The sequence below is a fragment of the Acinonyx jubatus genome, chromosome C1, assembly GCF_027475565.1.
Source record: "Acinonyx jubatus isolate Ajub_Pintada_27869175 chromosome C1, VMU_Ajub_asm_v1.0, whole genome shotgun sequence".
Taxonomy (NCBI): Eukaryota; Metazoa; Chordata; class Mammalia; order Carnivora; family Felidae; genus Acinonyx; species Acinonyx jubatus.
Window position 1 is genome coordinate 117,043,546 of NC_069381.1, and position 22,532 is coordinate 117,066,077.

Consider the following 22,532-nt stretch of genomic DNA (forward strand, 5'->3'; position numbering starts at 1 on the left):
GGGCCCAGAGACTTCTCCCCCCCGACTCCCCACGTGGAGTGCCCGCGTGCCTGCCACGCCATGAACAGCACACACGAGGAAGCTTCCATTAAGGTCCTTGCAGCAGAACCGTCATTTTCCATCTAGACCAGGTAGCAGAGTTCCTGGAAGTCAAGGTGTTCTCTGAGAAGCAAAACGAAATGCCACTGCTTTCGTGCTACAGCTGCAGACCGAGGAACAGTATTTTCTGTCAGGAAATGTGACTCTGCCTCAGCCGGCAGGTCTCTGCTGTGCAAAACAGAATGACTCATACAGGTTTTTGAGACACTATTTCAGCAGGAAAGAAAAAAATAACCCAAGTCCAGTTACCAGAGACAATATTAAAAATGAATCTGGTGAGGGGTGCCTGGGTGGCTCAGCAGATTGAGCGTCCAACTTCAGCTCAGGTCATGATCTCACGGTTTGTGGGTTCGAGCCCTGCATCGGGCTCTGTGCTGACAGCTCAGAGCCCGGAGCCTGCGCTGGATTCTGTGTCTCCCTCTCTCTCTCTGCCCCACCCCTCCTCGCTCTCTGTCTCTCAAAACTGAATAAACATTAAAAAAAATAAAATTAAATCTGGTGAGCTGAGCAAAATGGCTGAAAACCTGATAGGACAAAGTTTAAAGAAACCTAGAAAATGCCATCCTCCCCCCTGCCTCCCCCGGTGCTTTTCCTGCAGTTGAGAAACACGATCGCCTCTGTTCTATTTTAGGGCCGGTTGGCTCACACTGGTGTCTTTAAGCCACTAAGGGACCAGGAGTCCGGGGACCCAGGTTCTCATCCTGACCACTAGTTGTATGTGACTGGGCAATCCCGGCTCTGGGCCTCTGTTTCTCCGCTGAGGGCTAGAAGAGGCCACGTCTGAAATCCCACAACTGTGCTTGTGTACTGAGCACGTGTCAGCATTTGCCGGAAGGGTCTGACCGCTACTACCCTGCAGAGGGCGGAGAGGTCCCCCTGCGTCACGGGCTCCGAGTCTTACTCACACCTTCGCAGTGTTGACAACTGCCACCGAGTAAAGTCATCTCCCTGTAAGTTGTTTGTTCTTCAGATACACCTCATTAGTCATTCCTTTCTGCGTTTTGGTAAAATCAGGCAGTTAATGTCATAAGTCAGAGTCTAGATGATTACACACACATACCACACTTGCTTGCAAAATGTCTTGTGTTTTTCCTCTGATATTTCCACTCTGCAGTGACTCTGTGAAGCGGAGGGGTGAGGTGGGCAGGGGAGCAATGGATGGCGAGGAACCTGCGTGAGGACCTGTATCCCGGCTGCCTTCTATAGCCTGTGGGATTTTTTTTTTTTTAATTTTTTAATGTTTATTTACCTGTGAGAGATAGAGCACGAGCAGGCGAGGGGCAGAGAGAGAGGGGGAGACACAGAATCCGAAGCCGGCTCCAGCCTCTGAGCTGTCAGCACAGAGCCCGATGCGGGGCTCGAACTTGCGAACTGCGAGATCACGACCTGAGCCGAAGCCAGACGCTTAACTGACTGAGCCACCCAGGCGCCCCCTAGCCTGTGGGATTCTTAACCAACCTCCTGGGCCACTGTGCTGTATCTGGTGGGCTCCCCAGTGACCAGTGTCACACACGACTGCCTGGAATATAGATTCGACAGCTCCTCATTCCCCTGGTAATTCTCCCACGTTTACTGCTAACCCAGTTGGCCACCTTGAGAATGACCAGGGTAGTGCTTGCCAGCAAGGGATGGAATGGTGGCGTTCACATGTGGGGTTTCCTTTCCCTGTGCGTTGAAGGCTAGATCCTGAAGGACCCAGGGGCAGGAGGACCAGTGAGGCTGTGGCTGAAGTCCCTCTCCACGTCCCAAGGGTGGGCGGTGGGTGGGAAGAGGGTGGTGCTGACCACCAGCCAAACTCGGAGAAGGGGGAGGTAGGGTGTGAAAGGCAGCCTTTGGCAGTGGGAGAATGGCTTCCATCTCAAGGCTGGCGTTCCTGCCGATGCTGCCACTAGGGGGCAGTCACGAGACCCTCGGCAGTCTCTTCCTGGCTAATCGCACCGCTGTCTCTCACTTTGTTTATTGCAGGGGAAAAAAGGATGCTGTTTGTGAAATGAGTAGCCTGTGACTGACGCACAGTAGGTGATTAGTAAAATAAATGGCTGTGCCGTTGCTCTTAACGGCAGCGAGGCAGTTACACTACTTCTTGCCCTACCTATGCTCAATGTGTCCTCCTCCTAAGAGATGCCTGGTATTGGCTTCATAGTGGCACGGACATGCACCGGGAATCTGTGTTAGGAACCGTGGACCTCAAGGGGTGGAAGACCCAGTCATGGAACTGAGTGGGGGCAGAAGACAGACCTGTAAATGAGTGATTACAAAGGAGTGCATGATAATAACCCCAGAAGTGTGGACGAAATACAACAGATTACAAAGGTGGGTATGGGTGAGACAGGCAGGCAGGGGGAGCTTAACAGAGGTTGGGTGTTAAAGGAAGAATAAAAGGGGGGCGCCTGGGTGGCTCAGTCGGTTGGGTGTCCGACTTCAGCTCAGGTCATGATCTCGCAGTCTGTGAGTTCGAGCCCCGCGTCGGGCTCTGTGCTGACAGCTCGGAGCCTGGAGCGTGCCTCGGATTCTGTGTCTCCCTCTCTCTCTGTCCCTCCCCTGCTCATGCTCTGTCTCTCTCTCTCTCAAAAATAAATAAAAACATTTAAAAAAAAATAATAAAGGAAGAATAAAAGGAGCGCCTGGGTGGCTCAGTCAGTTGTGTCTGTCTGACTTCGGCTCAGGTCATGATCTCACAGTTTATAAGTTCGAGCCCCGCTTCGGGCTCTGTGCTGACAGCTCGGAGCCTGGAGCCTGCTTCGGATTCTGTGTCTCCCTCGCTCTCTGCCCCTCCCTGGCTCATGCTCTGTCTCTCTCTCTCTCAAAAAACAGATAAACATTAAAAAAATAAATAAATAAAGGAATAAAAGTTCGTCAGACTGTCAAGGTGTCCCAGGGTGGGGAGTCTGGGCCAGGAGGAATGAGCTCTGCCCACTCGGAGGACAACATGGGCCCTGAGTGTCACAGGAGCAGCGGGGAGAGAGCACAGCTGTGCTGTGAGGAGTCTATCATTATCCCGAGGACAGTGCAGGACTATTGAACGCTTTTCAGCAGGGACACAGCTAAGACGCAAATTTTAGACTCTCCAACAGCCTGGACTAGGTTTGGGGCGAGGGGAAGAAGAAAACAGTGTGTGGGTTAAACATTTCCTCTGATCTCGATTTTGATCTTCGATTTTGATCTTGAAACACACTTCTAGGGAACCACACAAGCAAATCAGAAAGCGCTATGCAAATATTAATTATTAGGTGATACTACTGTCCACAAACACGGTCTCGGGGGCTTTCTCTACAGCTGGGATGTAGCTCTGCTTCCAAATCTGCAGACTCCGGGGATGGAAGGGACCCCTGCAGAGTCTCCCGTGTCCCAGCTAACGTGGTCCCTTTCTCCAGAGGCCCAGTAGGGCAGCCGAGGTGGTGACCGCCTGCCTGCCTGGAGGCCCCGAAAGGATGGCCCCTGAGGACAGGCTGGAAAGGCCACAGATCAGGCAAGAGGCAGAACAGCCTCAGCCCTCAGCCCTCCATCCTAGAGCCCGAGGGCGTGGCTGACCCACAGACTATCCAGCCTCTACTCCAACAACCCCAGGTTCAGGAGACCCACCACTTCCGGGCTGCTCTGTGTCAACCCCTCACCTCCATCTAACCCTCCCCCCCTCCTCCCCGACATACTCTGTCAGCCCTGGCTCTGCCCTCCAGAACTCTGTAGGACAATGTAAAGCCCCTTTGCATGACAGGCCTTCACCGTCTCCAAGTGATCGTGTCCTATGGGAGTGATGGTTGCCTGGCAACCTCCGTCGGGGACCTGCAGCCCTACAGGGCTGTGGACCTTGGGAAAATTACCTCGCACGCGCCCCTCTGCGCTCTGGTATTTGCACGGTGGCAAAACTGGGTTACGTAATATCAAGCGGAGCCTTGGCGGGGCAGAGAATTTAGAGTGGCAATCAGAGGGTGGACGGGGTTAGGGTTACAGCGGGCGCAGGGGTTTATCCGGGGCTCTAGGAGGGAGGAGGCATCACCTTCTTCTCCACCCACTGCTTGAAGCACCTGCCACCCTTTGCGGGCAGCAAACACGGTGCCAGTCCCCGAGGAGCCGTGCAGAGCGTCCTGCCGAGCAGGCTGGCTCGTTTTAGAAGAAAATCTCATCAAAGAGCATCAAAAACATTAGCACTGGGAGGGGCCTCACGACATCAGGGCCTTGAGGACAAAAGAGGGACTGTCACTTGCTGAAGGTCAAAGTCTTTGTGCTAATGAGTGATGCTGGAGGCCAAAGAGTTTAGGACTCTGGCCTTCAGGCCTCCACGCCACCCCATGTCAGCTATGGCAAGGGACCAGACTGTCTTACTCCCTTCTGGGGCCCCAGGGCCTGGTAAAGCCGGTGCTCAGGGAATGAATGAATGACCTGAGTTCTGAAATCATTTGCTCAACTGTGAATTCGGATTTATTTTCCCCACAGGAAGCAGGAAGGGTATGAACATGGGTCCGCAGAATGGCGGGACCTGAATCCCAGGCTGTGTGACTCTGTCACGCTACATAACCTCTCTGTGCCTCACTTTTCTCATCCATAAAATAAGGGTAGTATATAGCCCCTGCCTTACAGGAATAAGGGTTAAATGAATTCACGGTACGTAAAGCGCTTAGAATGGTACCTGGAACATAGCACGCTCTTCTTAAGGGTTTGTGACTATTGTTTTTTCCCCTTTTTCTCATTTCTAGTGGGTGTATTGCTTCTCTGCCTGAAATCTGGGGTTCTTCCTTTCCCTTAGGAAAGCCTAAGCCCACAGGCACAATGATGCCAGGTGTCTGTGGGTGGGGAAGAACCATGGCATCTGAGAAGCTGCCAGCAGGGAAGCAGGGGCCCCCAGAGGAATAAAAGCTGGGATCTGTGGTTCTCTGGAAGTGGCCCAGCCTTGCCTCCAGCTCCTGCTCTGGGGAGGTGGCCGCATGGCAGGGAAGGGCCCGGCCCTGGTAAGATCCCTGCGTCCCAAGCAGCAACAGAAACTTCAGGGGCCACCTGGGCTGAAGGAAAGGTAGATGAAAAGTATCTCCCCGGCACTCGGGCCAAACTCCGTTGAGTGATGAGTGGCCTACGGTGGGAAGGAACCCGTGTCCCTGGCTGGGGGCGGGGGACTGGAGGTCGAATCGAGCAGATGGGGGAAAATAAAGAAAGGCGGTGTTGCTTTACAGACCTGAGCTTGGAACTCAGAACCAGGCCCTGTGAGCTTGTAAACCAGGAGGGAGCAGCAGGGGGCCCTTTTCTGTGGGTACGGGTGCCAGCTGACCCTGCCTGTGTTGCTACCCGGCTTGGCCTGAGGGCCCCTCCATTCCCCGGGGGAATCCTTCTGGCAAAAAAGCACCACGTGGGTTTCCTAAATGAATGAAATTGAGCACGCCCCTCCCGCCCCCCAAAACACCTTATTCCTGCAGCCTTCCTCACCTCCGCTGACCGGCAACTGCATCAGTCCAGATGCTCCGGCTAAAACCCCGGCGTCATCCCTGACCACCCCACATACCCTGAAACCGACAGGCTTCCAAACTCTGTGTACTCTGGCTTCAAAATATGCTCTCAGTACTTTCGTGCCCCCGGCTGCTCCCACCCCACTCCAAGCCCCTACGGACTCCCGTCTGGGTTCCCGTGCAGCCTCCCGACGGGTCTCTCAGCACCTGCCTTTGACCCCCTCTATTAAGAGTGGTTCTCCGTGCCGCATGGACAACAGGCCGTGAGTGAGACAGGTAAAACGTCAGGCAGATCACCTCCCCTACCCAGAACCCGTCGTCGGCTCCCGGTTTCACCCAGAGTCTAAGGCCAAAGCCCTTCCTTGGCCGTCGGGGCCTCCCTGGTCTGGCTTCAACATCTCAGGCCTGGCCCACCCCGCCTGCGCTGGGCTCCCCCAGGTTCCCCAAATGCGCCAGGAAGCTCGCCCACGGGAGGGCCTCTGTTCTCGCTACCCCCTGGGCCAGCCGCCACTGGCCACTCCCCTCTCCTTTCGCCTCTGCTCGCCTGTCACCTCCCCCCTCTCGGTAAGGCCTCCCCTGCCCACCTTCAAAGCTGTGCTCCACTCTACTCCCTGCCTGGCTTTTCTCCTCAGCCTCCCCCGCCTGGCGCTGTGGCCGCGGGCTTTGGGACTCTCCCCGACCCTCGGCATCGCGCGGCCGGGCCAGAACCGGCCGAGGGCAGCTGGCGGGCGCCGTACCTGTTTGATGGCGAGGTTGACCACCTCGTAGCGGTTAACGCGGCCCAGGGGCAGGCAGAAGCTGTAGAGAGCGTGCAGGGCGGCGCAGAGGAAGCTGAGGAGGCCCAGCTGCTTGCGGTGCTGCAGCCAGTGGTCCAGCCAGTCGGGGAAGCGGCGGTACTTGGTGCCCCGGCGCAGCTGCAGGGCGGCCGCCAGCACGCCGGGCAGGTACACCAGCGACAGCAGCACGTAGGCCACGCACGGCAGCGTCGTGTTGACCACGGACACGGGGAGCTTGTAGAACTTGCTCTTGCCGTCCCGCACGTAGGGCTGCAGGACGTCGCGGATGAAGTTGTAGACGTAGAAGAAGGTGAAGAGGCCCAGGGCCAGGAGGGCGGGCACCTTCCAGCCTGGGAGGAGGCGCAGGGGCATGGCCTCCACCTCCCGGGCCGAGGCCAGGGACCCCATGTCCACGGGCATGAAGCCCATGGCCCGTACCACCTCCGAGACAGTACGCTTGGCTTCCGGCTGGTCGCTGCACATGGGCACCTGTGGGGAGGCGGGGGCGGGGGGCGGGGGATCAGATCGGGTCACGGGCCCCGGGGGCAGCCGGGGCCTCCGAGAGCGTCTCGGCCAAACTCCTCACTAAGCGGCTGAGGGAACCCAGGCCAGGGAACCACAGAAGGTGTCTCTGACTCCCGGGCCAGGGTCTTTCCTCGGCCCCCTATAGCCACCCAGCTCCCCCGCTCCAGCACGCCCCCTACGTAAAGAGAGGACCCAGGGCTCACCTGACAGTGAGCATTTCGTCCGGTTCATTGCCATCAGCAACCGCAAGCACCGTACCCCCCTAGGCAGCCCTCCAGGGGTCCCTGGAACGGGTGCTTTGAGAACGGTGGCCTGCTCTGGGGGTCACCCAGTACTTGGGCTTTGCATGTGGCCCAGAGCATGCAGCTGTGCTTGCAGCTGCATCCCTCGGTCCACAGTGTCCCCTTCGATGGTGTCCCTCAGCCCCCTGTGGCCCTCAGCCAGCCCACGAGCCAGCCCCAGCCTCGTCGCCCACGGCTTCCCACCATGAGCTCCCCGTGAGCACATTAGTGTCCTCAGATCTCTGAACACCGTGGCCTTGCTGACACTATTATGGTCGGTCTGCTCCACCAACACTGTCTCAGCCCCACTATGGGCCAGGCTTTACACAGGCAGCCCTCAAGCCTGTAGGTTAGCACGTCCCTATTTTTCAGGTGAGGAAACTAAGGTCCAGGAGCATCATTTCTCACCTCTGTACCTTTGCAGGTTGTCCCCTCAGCCTGGAACGTCCTCCCCGCTCCCTGAACCTGACAACATGAAGCAGGACCGAGCCAAAGCTGACCTTGAAGTCTACCCTAGCCAGCTGCCAGTTCTGTTCCCTGCAGGCCCTGCCACCCAGCCCTCACCTGCTGTCCCTTGCCTATCCACACGTGGGAGTCCCATGACGCAGGCTGTAGGTAGGGTGCTTCAGTCGGGGGTGGAGAGACACCTGTGGGCTCTCCCACAGGCTGGCACAGAGCTGGGCAGAGGAGGCATCTGAGCTGGACAAATTGGTAGAGGTTCTCACACTAGAGCCAGACATCCTTCCTCCAGGAAAATGGAGGTGGCCTCTTGGTGTTTAAAACCACCTCATCGGGGCGCCTGGGTGGCGCAGTCGGTTAAGCGTCCGACTTCAGCCAGGTCACGATCTCGCGGTTCTTGAGTTCGAGCCCCGCGTCGGGCTCTGGGCTGATGGCTCAGAGCCTGGAGCCTGTTTCCGATTCTGTGTCTCCCTCCCTCTCTGACCCTCCCCCATTCATGCTCTGTCTCTCTCTGTCCCAAAAATAAATAAACGTTGAAAAAAAAAATTTAAAAAAATAAAAAAATAAAACCACCTCATCTTCACAAAAGCCCCTCCTGCCAAGAACTGTATGCAGCTTTGGCCATTTCCTGGAGCCATTTTCCACCTCTAGACAAAACCTACTATTGACAATTCTGAGAAACCGACTCAGTTCTTGGAAGCTCTTGGAATCAAAGAGCTGAAGTTTGGGACTTGCCTGCTTCCTCAGAACCTGGCACATAAATGTGTTACTTTCCTAAGTCCACTCTCAGAGCAAAGTCTCTCCTCTCCTCGACTCCAAGTAGTCAAAAGAAAGCCATCAACCTCTTCCTCTTGGCCCACTGGGAAATCAAGTTGTCACAGAAGAACGAACATGGATTTCAGATCCATATGAACTCGGTTCACACCCAGCTCTCCAGCTGTGGGACTTGGTGTAAGCAAGTTCATTGACATTCGTGAGCCTCAGTTTCCCGCTCTGTAAAATGGAACTTTGCAGCGACGGGAGGCGCGCTGAGATAATGTGCGTAAAGAGCCTGGCATACCGAGGGCCCTCAACAAATGTTAGCCACTTATATTTATTGTGATGATGGTAGGTATTTCCCTGGCACTCACCTGCCTGTTCCCATCCCTCGGGCCGGACTGCAGGGTCCAGGCAGAGATGACGTTGAAGGCCTTGACCACCGTGCAGGTGGGGAAGAGGGAAGCCAGGTACTCAGCATTGGACTCATGGTGCCGAAGGTGCTCCTGCTCTGTGGGGTTGCTCACATCCACGAGGATCTTGCCAGCCAGCTGGTCACTGAGACCGCACAGTGAGGAGTAGTGCTCCCGGAACATGGCCACAAAGATGACATCAGGGGACTCCACTGCATCCGCCTGAAAAGTCACTTGTGCGGCCGAGGGGAAAAGCCCGGCCGTGCGTTTGGGGTTGCGGCTTCCCACCACCACGCTGAAGCCGGAGCTCACCAGGCGTGCGGCCAGGGAGCGGGCGAAGTCTCCGCTGCCCAGGATCCCCACCTTGGGGGCCTCACTGGGGACCTCAGCAAGGCTCCCATCACTGTCCAGCAGGTGGCGGCTGATCAGCGGCTTGTCCATCTCTCCTGACATCTTGGTGGCTGGAAAGAAAAACAGAACTTGGTCAGCGGAGAGCTCCGATGACCATCTTTCGTAGCACCTTCCTCTTTCTTGTCCACTGTAACCACATGGTGGTCAAATAATCCCCAACAGCCCTTCAGGAGTGTTAACATGTACCAGCACAGAGGGACAAGCTGGGTGAGACCTAGCGCCTTCCCAGGGAGGGCCCAAACTCAGGAAGAAAGGGGAGGACCTCTGCCCTCCACCTTTTGGTCTTCGTCCTGAACTGTTTCCTTGGGACAAATCTGCAAGCGTGCTGCGAGAGAAGCATATAGAATTTCCATGAGGGGTGCCACACAGTGCCATCCTTCTTTTCAAAGGAGGATGTGACGATTACCGCCCAGAAGGGACCCCCATCTCACCACCGCTGGGTGTTCCCTGATTACCAGGAAGGGCGACGTGTTCTTATGCTTGTTTACATTTTGCATTCTGGGAAGGCGCCTCTGTGCTCTTCCTTGAGTAGAGGATGAGCAGCTTGAAGGCAGGGGGACCTCATCTTATTTGACTTTGGGTCTCCCCATTGGTCACACAGCCTAGTACAGAGATGGTGCTCAATATTTGCTGAATGAATGAGCGAACACTGAAATCCTTCTCTCAGGGGGTAGAACTGGAGTGAGACATGACAGTGAGTGGGGCCCTGAGATCTCCTTTACTGAGCCTGACATATGAGAGAACATGGGGGAAAACCCGGACTTGGGCCAGAAGCTTCTAGTAAACTTGGGTAAGGGAACATTCTGCTGTCATTGTCACCAACTTTTTTTTTTTTTTTTTTTACGTTTATTTATTGTGAGAGAAAGCATGAGTGTGCGAGCAGGGGAGGGGCAGAGAGAGAGAGCAGAGAGAATTCCAAGCGGGCTCCGTGGTGTCAGCGTGGAGCCCAATGCGGGGCTCGATCCCAAGAACCATGAGATGGTGACCCGAGCCAAAGTTAAGAGTCAGATGCTTACCTGACTGAGCCACCTAGCTTCCCCTGTCACCGACTTCTAACTGAAATTTGCAATTTCCCTCAAGTATGAATGTTCATAGCAAAACACAATAGTATTAGCAGGACCTGTGAGGTTGTCACCAGTACTGGCCAGTGTCATATCCCAAGTTTAATTGTGAAAGAGTTCTTCAAATACTATTTAAGCTTTTCACTAACTTAAAATCATAGTACCTATGAGCTCCTAAACATATAAAGCAAATATTAACAGATGTGAAGGGAGAAACAGACGGCAATACAATAACGACAGGGGACTGCGCTATCCTGCTTTCAACAATGGATGCAGACAGAAAATCAGTACAGAAACTGGACTTGAACTATACTTCAGACCAAATAAACCCAACAGACCACACAGAGCGTCCCATCCAACAGCAATACAAGTTTTCTTCACGTATCCACAGAATATCCTCCAGGATGGATCATATGTTAAGTCATAAAACAAGTCCTACAAATTTAAGAAGATTTAAATCATATAAAGCATCTTTTCTGTATGTTTTTAATGTTTACTTATTTTTGAGAGAGAGAGAGTGGGGAGGGGCACAGAGAGAGAGAAAGACACGGAATCCCAAGCAGGCTCCAGGCTCCGAGCTGTCAGCACAGAGCTGGACGCGGGGCTCGAATCCGTGAACCGTGAGATCGTGACCTGAGCCGAAGGCAGACGCTCAACCTACGGAGCCACCCGGGCGCCCCTGTTTCTTTTCTGCCCACAATGGCATGTAACTGGAAAACTGGAAGATTCACAAATAAGTGGAAACGAAGCAATGCATTCCTGAACAACCGATGAGAAGAAATCAAAAGGGAAATCCAAAAAAATCTTGAAACAGATTAAAATGGAAGCTCAGCACACCCAACTTATGGGATGCAGCGAAAGCAGTTCTAAGAGGGATGTTTGTAGCTTGATGCCACCTTATGAAAAAAGAAAGTTCTCAAACAACCTACCTTTACACCTCAAAGAACTGGAAAAAGAGTAAGAAAGTCCAAAGTTCTAGCAGGGAGAAGTAAATAATAAAATTCAGAGTAGAAACAAATAAAATAGAGGCTAGAAAAAGAATAGACAAGATCAACAAAACTAAGACCTGGTTTTTTTTTTTTCAAAAGACAAACAAAATTGACCAAATTTTAGCTACACTAAGAAAGAATAAGAGGGGCGCCTGGGTGGCTCAGTCGGGTGAGTGTCCGACTTCGGCTCAGGTCATGGGTGATCTTGAGGTTCCCGAGTTCGAGCCCCGTGTCGGGCTCTGTGCTGACGGCTCAGAGCCTGGAGCCTGCTTCGGATCCTGTGTCTCCCTCTCTCTCTGCCCCTCTCCCACTTGCACTCTGTCTCTCTCTCAGAAAATAAAAATAAAAATAAAGAAAAAGAAAAAAAAAGAAAAAAGAAGACTCCAAATAAAAAAAAAAAAATTGCAACCGATACCACAGAAATACCAAAGATCATAAGAGACCATATTATGAACAATTATATGACAACAAATCGGACAACCCAAAGGAAATGAATACATTCCTAAAAACTTACAATTCACCAAGACTGAATCATGAAGCAATAGAAAGTCTGAACAAGCCAATAATGAGTAAGGTGACTGAATCAGTGAAAAAACAAAACAAAACAAAACAAAAAATCACCCAATAAGAAAAGCCCAGGACTGGCTGGCTTCCCTGGTGAATTCCACCAAGCATTTCAAGATTTAATGCTTACCCTTCTCCAACTATTCTGGGTTCATTTTATGAGGCTTGTGTTACCCTGGTACCAAAGCCAGGTAAGCACACTATAAGAAAAGAAAATTACAGGCTGATATCCTTGATGAACACAGACGAAAAAATCCTCGACAAACTACTACCCAACTAAATTTAACAGCACATTAAGATGATCCTATACTTGGGACGCCTGGGTGGCTCCGTCGGTTAAGCATCTGACTTCAGCTCAGGTCATGATCTCGCGATCTGTGAGTTCGAGCCCCGCGTCGGGCTCTGTGCTGACGGCTCAGAGCCTGGAGCCTGTTTCAGATTCTGTGTCTCCCTCTCTCTCTGACCCTCCCCCGTTCATGCTCTGTCTCTCTCTGTCTCAAAAATAAATAAACATTAAAAAAAAAAGATGATCCTATACCACCATCGAATGAGATTCATTCCTGGGACGCAAAGATAGTTCAACATGCACAAACCAATAAATAAAATGTGATACCCATTAACAGAATGAAGGATAAAAACCATGTGGTCATATCAATAGATGCGAAAAAAAGCATTTGACAAAAGTAAACATCCTTTTATGATAAAAACTCTCAAAAATATTGGTATTGAAGGAGTATTCCTCCACATAATAAAAATTATATATGACAACCCCATACCCAACATCATACTCAATAGTGAGAAGCTGAAGGCTTTTCCTCTAAGATCAGGAACAGGAAGGATGCCCCTCTTGCCACTTCTATTTAACATAGTACGAGATATCTTACCCAGAGAAGTTAGGCAAGAAAAATACAGAAAAAGCATCCATATTGGAAAGGAAGAAGTAAAATTTGTCTCTGTTTGCAGATCACATGATCCTACATATAGAAAACTCTAAAGACTCCATAAAAAAATCCTGTTAAAACTAAGAAACTAATTCTGTAAAGCTGCTGGATACAAAATCAACTTACAAAAATCAGTTGTGTTTCTTTTATTAGTTTATTTATTTATTTTGAGAGGGAGACAAGTGGGGAGGGCCAGAGAGAGAGGGAGAGAGAATCCCAAGCAGACTCCATGCTGTCAGCACAAAGCTGGAAGCACAGCTCGATCTCACCAATGGTGAGATCATGACCTGGGCTGAAATTGAGTCAGGCACTTAACCGACTGAGCCACCAGGCGCCCAAGTTATGTTTCTAAGTGCTAACAATGAGCTAGCTGAAAAAGAAATTAGGGAAACAATTCCATTTACAATACCATCGAAAAGAATAAAATACTTAGGAATAAATTTTATCAAAAGGTGAAAGATCTGTATATAGAAAACTCTGAAACAAGGACGAAAGAAATTCAACACACAAATAAACAGAAAGATAGCCTATGTTCATGGATTGAAAGAATTAATGTTGTTAAAATGTCCATAGTACCCAAAGTGATCCATAGACTTAAAGCAATCACTATCAAAATTCCAATGGCATTTTTCACAGATATATGAAAAACAATCCTAAGATTTGTATGGAACTGCCGAAGACCCCAATAGCTAAAGCAACCTTGAGCAAGAAGGACAAAGCTGGAGGCATCACACTTCCTGACTTCAAATTACATTACAAAGCTATAGCAATCAAAACAGTGTAATACTGGCATAAAAAGACACATAGATCAATGGAATGAAATAGAGTCCTGAAATAAACCCATGCATATAAGGTCAACTAATCTTCAACCGAGGTGCCAAGAATACTCAATGGGGAAAGGACAGTCTCTTCAATAAATGGTGCTAGGAAAACTGGATATACGCATGCAAAAGAATGAAACTAGACCCTTACCTCACACCATACACAGAAACCAACCTAAAATGGATTAAGGACTTACTCAAAAAGGATGTAAAACCTGAACTGTATAACTTCTAGAAGGAAACATGGGAAAAGGCTCCTTGACATATGTCTTGGCAATGATTTTATTTTGTTTTGGTTTTTGACTTAATACCAAAGGCACAGGCAACAAAAGACAAATAAGTGGGATGACATCAAACTAAAAAGCCTTTGCACAGCAAAGGAAACAAAATGAAAAGGCAACCTATGGAATAGGATAAAATATTTCTAAACCATCTATCCAACATAGGAGTAATTTCCAAAATATGTAAGAACTCATACGACTCAGTAGTAAACAAAACAGGGGCTCCTGGGTGCCCCAGTTGGTTAAGCATCTGACTTTGGCTCAGGTCATGACCTCACGGTTCGAGCCCCCCATTGGGCTCTGTGCTGACTGCTTAGAGCCTGAAGCCTGCTTGGGATTCTGTGTCTCCCCCTCTCGCCCCTCCTCTGCTTGCACTCTCTCTCTCTTTCTCAAAAATAATCATTTAAAAAAAATAGTAAACAAAACAAGACAACCTCCCCTGACAAATAATTCAATTAAAAAATGGGCAAAGAACCTGAATAGACATTTTTCTAAAGATGGCATACAGATGGCTGACTATAGGAAAAGATGTTCAACATCACTAATCATCAGGGAATGTAAATCTAAATCACAATGACACATCTCCTCAAACCTGTTACAATGACTCTTATCAAAAAGTCAAAAGATAATCAATGTTTATGAGGATGTACAGAGAAGGGAACCCTTGTGCACTGTTGGTGGGAACGTAAATTGGTGCAGCTATTATAGAAAAGAGCATAGAGGCGCCTCAAAATATTAGAAATAGAAATACCATATGATCCAGCAATCCATCTTCTGGGTATTTATCCAAAGGAAACAGAATCACTATCTCAAAGAGATATCTGCACCCCGTGTTTATGGCATCACTATTAACAGTAGACAAGATACGGAAACAACCTAAGAGTCCACTGATGATGAATGGATAAAGGAAATATGGTATAGATACGCAATGGAATATTATTCAACCTCAACAAAGAAGGAAACCCTGACATTTGTGTCAACATGGATGAGCCTGGAGGGCATTAACGCTACCTGAAGTAAGTCAACACAGAAGGACAAATGCTGCAAGATCTCATTTATATGTAGAATCCAAAAAAGCCAAACTTAGCAGCAGAAAGTAGAAAGGTCACCAGAGACTGGGAGGTGGGGAAGTGGGGAGTTGTGGGTCAAACGGCATTCATTCTCAGTTATAAAATGAACAAATTTGAGGGATCTAATGTCTAACATGGTGACTAATGTATAGTCGTATAACCGTATATATGTATATACTGTATATGGTCACATACCATAGTCATATAACTGTATATACGTATATACCATATATATGCGGTATTATATACTTGAAATTTGCTGAGGGGGCCCTCCAGTGTTCCCAATGCACACAAAAAAACGGTAATTATATAAAGTGGTGGCTATGTTAATGACCTTGACTGTGGTAATCACGTCAGCATCTGTGGATAGCAAAACATCACATCGTACACCTTGAATATATACAGTTTTGTCCATCATACCTCAATAGGGGTGGGAGAAAAAAATAGCATTATAATATCAGACTGCCACCAGAGGTTGTTATTTAGTGTACTCATAAAGAAGCATGCATAGTACTTTTGCACATTTAAACACATATTTTGGGAGCTGGGTTTCACTATAATTGGTCTCCTTTGTAACCCTATGTTATTTTGTGTATGTAAGAGCATGATTCTAAGCAGAAGTTCGGAGGCTTCACCGGCCTGTGGTTCCATGCGAATCCTCGGGCCAAGGGCTAAAAGCCACTGCCAAACCAGTGGAGCAGTGGGGATGGCTTTTAACCCCATCTTCCCATTTTCCACAGCAGTGTCCTGGGTGAGGCATGTGTGTGTGTGTATGGTGGGTTCAAGGTCTCATGCAAAGGGGAGGCAGGGGGACCAGGGGGCTGTGCCTCGGCTCTACCGTGGACTAGCTGTGTGTCCTCGGACAAGCCCTTGTGCCTCTCTGGGCCCCAGCTTCGACCTTTGTAAATGCAGGTCACCCTCTCTGCTCTGAGATTGCAGATAATGCAATCTTAAAAGGCTTTGAAAACTGTGACCAGGACATTTGATAAGGTGGCAGCAGCAACTCCTATTTACGGGGTACCTACCACGTGCCGGACACTTCTCTAAGGCTTTCCACAGTGACAGTCACCTAGGCCTCACAGAACCCCAGGAAGTAGGTGCGGTTAGAATTCCCAACTGGGGGGTGCCTGGGTGGCGCGGTCGGTTAAGCGTCCGACTTCAGCCAGGTCACGATCTCGCGGTCCGGGAGTTCGAGCCCCGCATCAGGCTCTGGGCTGATGGCTCGGAGCCTGGAGCCTGTTTCCGATTCTGTGTCTCCCTCTCTCTCTGCCCCTCCCCCATTCAAGCTCTGTCTCTCTGTCTCAAAAATAAATAAACATTGAAAAAAAAAATTTTAAAAGAATTCCCAACTGGAAGAGGAGGGAACTGAGGCTCAGAGAGGTCGAGGAACGTGCTCCAGGCGGCACAGAGGGTAACGGGGAAAGTAGAAGGGAGCACAGGTCTGTCGGCCTCTGCAGCTAAGCTTCCCCAAGCTTCCCCCGAGTCTTACTGCCCAGACAGAGGGCCCGCCCAGAGCTACCCCAGTGAACGGCAGAGCTGGGACCCTGTGGCTGAGAAGAGGGGGTGGGGTCGAAGGGGACATGCGTTGCAGCCAGGACCCCGCCCCTCCTTCAGCTCACGTGGGACTCATTTGCACACTCTGATGGGCGCGGTCCCTCCCCGCAAAATCGGAGAGAGTTTTCTGCCTGGTTCTAGGAACAAGGATATTTTTCCAAACAGCGATGTGCTACCCTTTGTAGATGCAAGTGGGGCTCCATCATGATGCTCCCCAGAGCGCAGGCCCGGAGTTGCATGTCTGCTGAAGGCCACCTTCGGCACCCAACTCTGCCTGGTTCTAATTCTGTCACTCACTAGCCATGGCCTTGGGCCTGTGAGTGCCTCGGTCTCCCCAGCTGCACAAGGGAGAGAATCACAGCACCTGCCTTAAGGGGAGGTTGTGGGAATAAGTAAGTCAATATACGTAAGGCACTTAGAACAGCTGGCACTCGGTGGGTGTCGGTCAGTAGTCCTAAGCAAATACCGGTGCCGGCACTGCACCAGCAGCAGGGGCGAGGCAAAAGAAGGATTGAGAAGACCCTGCCAACACCTCTGCAGCCCTGGGCAAGGGGGGAGAATCAGGACAGCCCGGAGGCCTCAGGCTCCAGGGCCAGCATGGGGGAGGTGAATGTAAGCCGCTCCACGGGGACACCCATGTTCCCTGTGTCAGTCAGATACACGGGGACCTTCCCCAGTCACTGCACCAGCCACCTAGGGACACCAGCCCTGGGTGAGGGGGGGGGGGGTGGCCCTTATGGGGGGGGGTGGGTAACCATCCTGAAGCCTCCAGATCATCTGCTAGCAATTTGGAGGGTCCCAGGTAGGTCCTTCCCGGACAGAAGAGTCCCCTTTGCTCTCTCCCTGCCTCCCTCCCATCGCTGGAGTAACTACCAGGTGCTGAACACCCTTCAGAGGAGAAACGATGAGAAAGACGCGGTCCCCGCTCTCAGACTGTTTACAATCGTGTGCGCGTGCATGTGTGCGGTAGGGGACACATGAGATGTGTCCACGCCTGCCTGGACACAGAGGACCAGCGGATGGAGCCCGGGAACAGACACCACTTCCAGATGGAAGCCAGGGAGGGCATCTGCTGGCCCCCGAGGAGCCCCACATGGTTTCTCTGGCCTTGCAGCCCACGGAACCAACACAAACGGGGGAGAATTGGCAACACCTCGTCTTTGAATCCTGTCCACACTGAACCCCAGATTTAGCATCCTCAGGTGGGGAGGGTGTATTTGGGGCTGGCGCTCGAGGCTCACGGCCCAGAACCTGACTTGGTATTTGCTTCCTTTCCGGGAGGCCAGCAGCAGCAGAAGGGAAGCCCAGGCAGGGGGACTCGGGGTGGTCCCAGATGTGCCTGGAACTGGCCGTGGGACATCGGAGCGTCGCGGAGCCTCTCAGGTTGGCTTCTCTAACCGAGCTGCCGCGCCCAGCCCCGCAGCCTACATCCCGGCCTATTAAAGGCCTCAGACTTCACGTCCTAAGGGGCCTGCTTTCAGTCATAGGCCGAATAGAAACCAAACACGGCTCCCCTGAGTGCTTCTTGCCACCGAGATTCAGTCCCCGGGACAGGAAAATGCGGGGTTGTCACCCTGCCTTGTGAAGCCTCTCATCCCGGGACAGCTCCTTCCTCTACAGGTCTGATGGTGCTGGGGTCACATCAGGACCCTGCATCATTTCCTAGCAGAGTGCCTTTGGGCCTCAGTCCCCCTCCTTTAAATGGGGGTGCTAACTGTACTTTTCTCCAAGGGATGCTGTGAGGATGAGTTAATACATGCGAGGGCTGGGAGCCAGCTTTTCTTTTCTCTTCTTCTTTACAGTGTTTGTTTATTTTTGAGAGAGAGGGAGGGGCAGAGAGAGGGGGAGAGCTGCTGACAGCACAGACCCCGGACGCAGGACTTGACCGCCCGAACCCCTGAGGTCGTGACCTGAGGCGAAGTCAAACCCTTAACTGACTGAGCCACCCAGGTGCCCCTCGGAGTCAGCTTTTCTGGCCGATGCGTGTGCTCGCATGTGCATGTGTGCACGTGGGCTTGTGTATGGACTGTTCTCTGAGGTGCTTCGTGGGCTGTGGTCGCCTCTCGGCACTCTGCCCTCCCGGTGCCCAGCACAAAGTCTGCTGCAGGCGTGAAGGCCGGCCAAGGTAGGTCAGGTGGCAGCAGGCCTAGAGGCCCCAGGGGTCCAGCGCAGCCCCTGCTGCCTGTCCATGTGGCCCAAAGGTAAGAGAGTGAGTGACTAATCCTGGCTGGGTCCTGGCTCCTGGGTTGTTCTATTTACAGATCTGGAGGAGGGAGGAGGGAGGAGGGAGGAGGGAGGGGATCAAATTACAGCTGGAGTGGGGGTGGCAGGCTGGGGCCCCCCAGGTGGCACACAGGCCTGCCCACCTGCCCCCCCACCCCCACCCCCGGATCGAGCTGCGGACAAAACACAAAAGGGCACTGAGGCTCAGCTGTGCGGGAACTGGCACAAACCACGGGTCCCAAACACTCTGGGTGTTTGCCCAGGCTTGCCTGGTTCCTCCCACTTCCCGGCAAGGTCATGACTGGGCTGTATTTGTGGCTGGGAGCCATGCGGGCTCCCCTGCCCCCTCCTGCCCACTGTCAGGCAGGTCACTAATGGTAGCCAGTCATGACGCGGGCAGCCAACCCTACAGCTTTTTCTGGGTGGCCAGCAACCAACCTTTCAGGTGGCTAGGGCAGCAGTCCACGGCCACAAAGGGGTCAGGGTGGCGTCAGATGTGGTGGGGGGTGGGGAGGCTGGCTGAGACACCCTTGCAGCTGGATGGAGGCGGGGTGCCTTCCACCCCTTCCTGTGCAGAGGTGGGCTTGAGCTAACATTTCTGGCCCTGGCTGGCCCTGGGCACGAGAGAGGACTATGTATGGCACAGCTCTCGCCCTCAAGCGGCCCACAGTTATCTTCAAACTTGGTTTAAATGTTATCTGGTCAGTAAAATTAAATTTGGGACGCATTCCTATCACCGCTTTTTACTTATAAGTTAAACACATTTAAAATGTTATCATTTGTGCTGACAAATCATCATGAGGAACACAAAAAGATGCTGAACGTCATTAGCTCCCAGGGAAACACAAATTAAAACCCTTTGGGGCGCCTGGGTGGCTCAGTCGGTTAAGCGTCCGACTTCGGCTCAGGTCATGATCTTGCGGTTCGAGCCCCGCGTCGGGCTCTGTGCTGACAGCTCAGAGCCTGGAACCTGCTTCAGATTCTGTGTCTCCCTCTCTTTCTGCCCCTCCCCTGCTTGCGCGCTCTCTCTCAAAAATAAACAAACATTAGAAAACAAACAAACAAAAAACCCACGCGACGCCACCATACACCCACCCGGACGGCTTAGTCAAAAAACAAGACGGAGAGAGTAAGCGTTGGTGAGGACCTCGAAGTTCTAGAAACCACCTCCAGTGTTGACGTAACAAGAATATAAAATGTGGATGCGATTCCACTCCTAGGTGTATACCCGGGAGAAGTGAAAACCCACAAAAATGTGTTCGCCAAGATTCCTGGTACTCACAATACCCCAAATGATGAAACAACCCAACGTCCATCAACTGGTGGCAGGATAAATAAAACGTAGTCTATCCACACGATGGAGTATTATTCAGCAACAAAAAGCAGTAAAGTCCTGATACAGGCTACAACACGCTGGATCTTGGAAACGCTGTGTTAAATGAAAGCGGCCAGTCACAAAAAGGCCGCTCGTATGACTCTCCACTTATGTGAAATGTCTAGACTGGGCAAGTCCATAAAGACAGAAAGTGGATTAATGGTTGCCAGGAAAAGGGCTGGGGTGGGGGGTGGGAGAAATGTTAAGGGACTGCTCATCGGTACAGGGTTTCTTTTTCAAGTGATAAAACTATTCTATTTTTAACATTTATTCATTTTTGAGAGACAGGGACACAGCGTGAGGGGGGAGGGGCAGAGAGAGAGGGAGACACAGAATTCGAAGCAGGCTCCAGGCTCTGAGCCCAGCACAGAGCCCCACGCGGGGCTTGAACTCACAAACCGCGAGATCACGACGTGAGCCGAAGTCGGACGCTTAACCGACTGAGCCACACAGGTGCCCTGAAACTATTCTCTTCTTAAAATTTATTTATTTATACTTGAGAGAGAGAGAGAGAGAATCCCAGGCAGGCTTTGCATGGTCAGCGTGGAGCCAATGCGGAGCTCAAACTCAACGAATCGGGAGATCATGATCTGAGCTGAAATCAAGAGCAGATTAACCAACTGAGCCACCCGGGCGCCCCAGTGATGCAACTATTCTAAAATGGATGGTGGCGAAAGTTATACAGCTCTGAGAATATATCAAAAACCACTGGGTTGTATACTTTAAATGGGTGAGTTGTATGGTATGTGAATTGCAGCTCAATTATGTCGTAATAAAAAAAAAAGAGAGAGAGAAATTGAGGGGCACCTGGGTGGCTTGGTCGGTTGAGCGTCTGACTCTTGGTTTCAACTCAGGCCACAATCTCAAGGTTTGTGGGTTCGAGCCCCACCCCGGGCTCTGCACTGACAGTGGGGTTCCTGCTTGGGATTCTGTCTCCCTCTCTCTCAAAATAACTAACTTTAAAATACATACACAAAAAAAGAAGTGGAGATAGCACAGCCTGTTACTGAGGTGCGTGAACCAAGAGTACACTTGCCTTGGGTGAGAGTCCAAGGGCTTCTCATGAACTCAATGCGTGGATTCTGTGACATTGGCATCGGCGGCTCTAAGTTATTCCCTAGTTGTTTCCCACATATCTGAGTTCCTAAGCCCCACGGCCTCTAGAAAAGTGAGGCTTATGTAGTCAGCGCTATTAATTATTGTTGTGGGGGAGATGGCACCATGGGCTAGTCCACTTAGCTTCCGAGTGGCTTCCGCTCACGCAGCTGGTTCTCTGCACTCCGTGCCATGCAAGCAGACGGCCAGTCAGGGTCACAGTGCGTGGCGTGCAAGGAGGGTGCTGAGGTACGAGGCCCACCCTTCTGGCCCCCAGGATGGGTCAACGAGCAAGGCAGATGTGCTCCAATGAGAGGGGCAGGGGAGCATCACCTGCTACTCTGCCAAACGACAGAGGGTTTATAGAAGGGCACACAGCTGGAAACTAGCACAGAGCTGCTAATCTCCTAGCACGAGGTCTCATCCGTTCCCCCAGACTCAGCCCCTCCTTAATTAGGCAGAGGATCAGCCCCCGAGAGCCATCGTGGTCACTGGGAGCTTGTCCAGCCCGGCTAGGCTGGCTCCCCTGGGTGCAGCCATTAGATCGTCGGTTCAGGGAAACATCTGGGTGTTCCCGATTTACTCAGAATCAGTCACTGTAGTAAACTGCAAGATAGGCCAGCAAGAACACCGGCGTGGAGGCGGCTGGGGTCATATTTCAGCCCCTGCCACTGATTAGCTAGGCGGCCTCGACGAGTCACGTTACCTGAGCCTCAGTTTCCTCATCTGCACATGGTACCCACTTGAATGAGTTGTAGTAAAGTTCATGGGGGACAAGCGAAGTGCCACAACGTGAGCCTGTTAAATTCGCTCACTCTTCATTTTGTTCCTCTCTACCTAGGGTTTTTAAAAACCTTTTGTCTGTGTCAAGCAGAAATAGACGCACCTAAATCAATACGTGGCGTTCTCTGCTGAATGGAAACATTTACTCTGTAATTTTCTAAAAATGTGCCCTGAGATGACGGCCTGGAGGTTGTGCACACATTTCGCACCAAGGCAAACCGCAGGGAGAGACTGGCTGCTCTTTGGGGCTCAGGGAGTGGAAGAAGAGTGGGCAGAAGAACACGGACAGGGGGACAGCAGGGAGACGTTGGTGGTCAGGAGTGAGGCACCAGTGTGGTTTGGGACTGGCCCCTTGAGCTCTCTGGGGACTGCTAGTCCAACATCCAGCTCCCTGCAAGGGACGGTCCTTGTGCCACTGGTGTCCCCAAGCCACCCTCCCTCACCAGGATCCCCAGCTCCTGGATCAAACCTGCACAAGCTGCCTCTCTGCCTCCACACCCCTGAGAGTAGCCCTTTCCCACTGACGGTAGTGCTCCCTTTCCCGTCTCTCTTCTCCCCGGGCTCTCAGCTCCTCGGGGTTGGGAATGGAGTCAGACTCACTTCTGTAACCCCAGCAATTA

General features: G+C 51.6%; 1 protein-coding gene across 3 annotated transcripts in view; it reads right to left on the reverse strand.

Moving 5' to 3' along the window:
- The window catches only part of STEAP3 (STEAP3 metalloreductase), a 51,380-nt gene that overhangs the window by 11,250 nt on the left and 17,598 nt on the right, over positions 1–22,532 (reverse strand). For all 3 annotated transcript variants that reach the window (XM_027055946.2, XM_027055949.2, XM_027055948.2), the window contains exons 2-3: positions 8,706–9,205; positions 6,272–6,799 (exon numbers count right to left, since the gene is read on the reverse strand). In XM_027055946.2, coding sequence (XP_026911747.1) covers positions 6,272–6,799; positions 8,706–9,205 — 1,028 coding nt within the window. The remainder of the gene's footprint in view (positions 1–6,271; positions 6,800–8,705; positions 9,206–22,532) is intronic.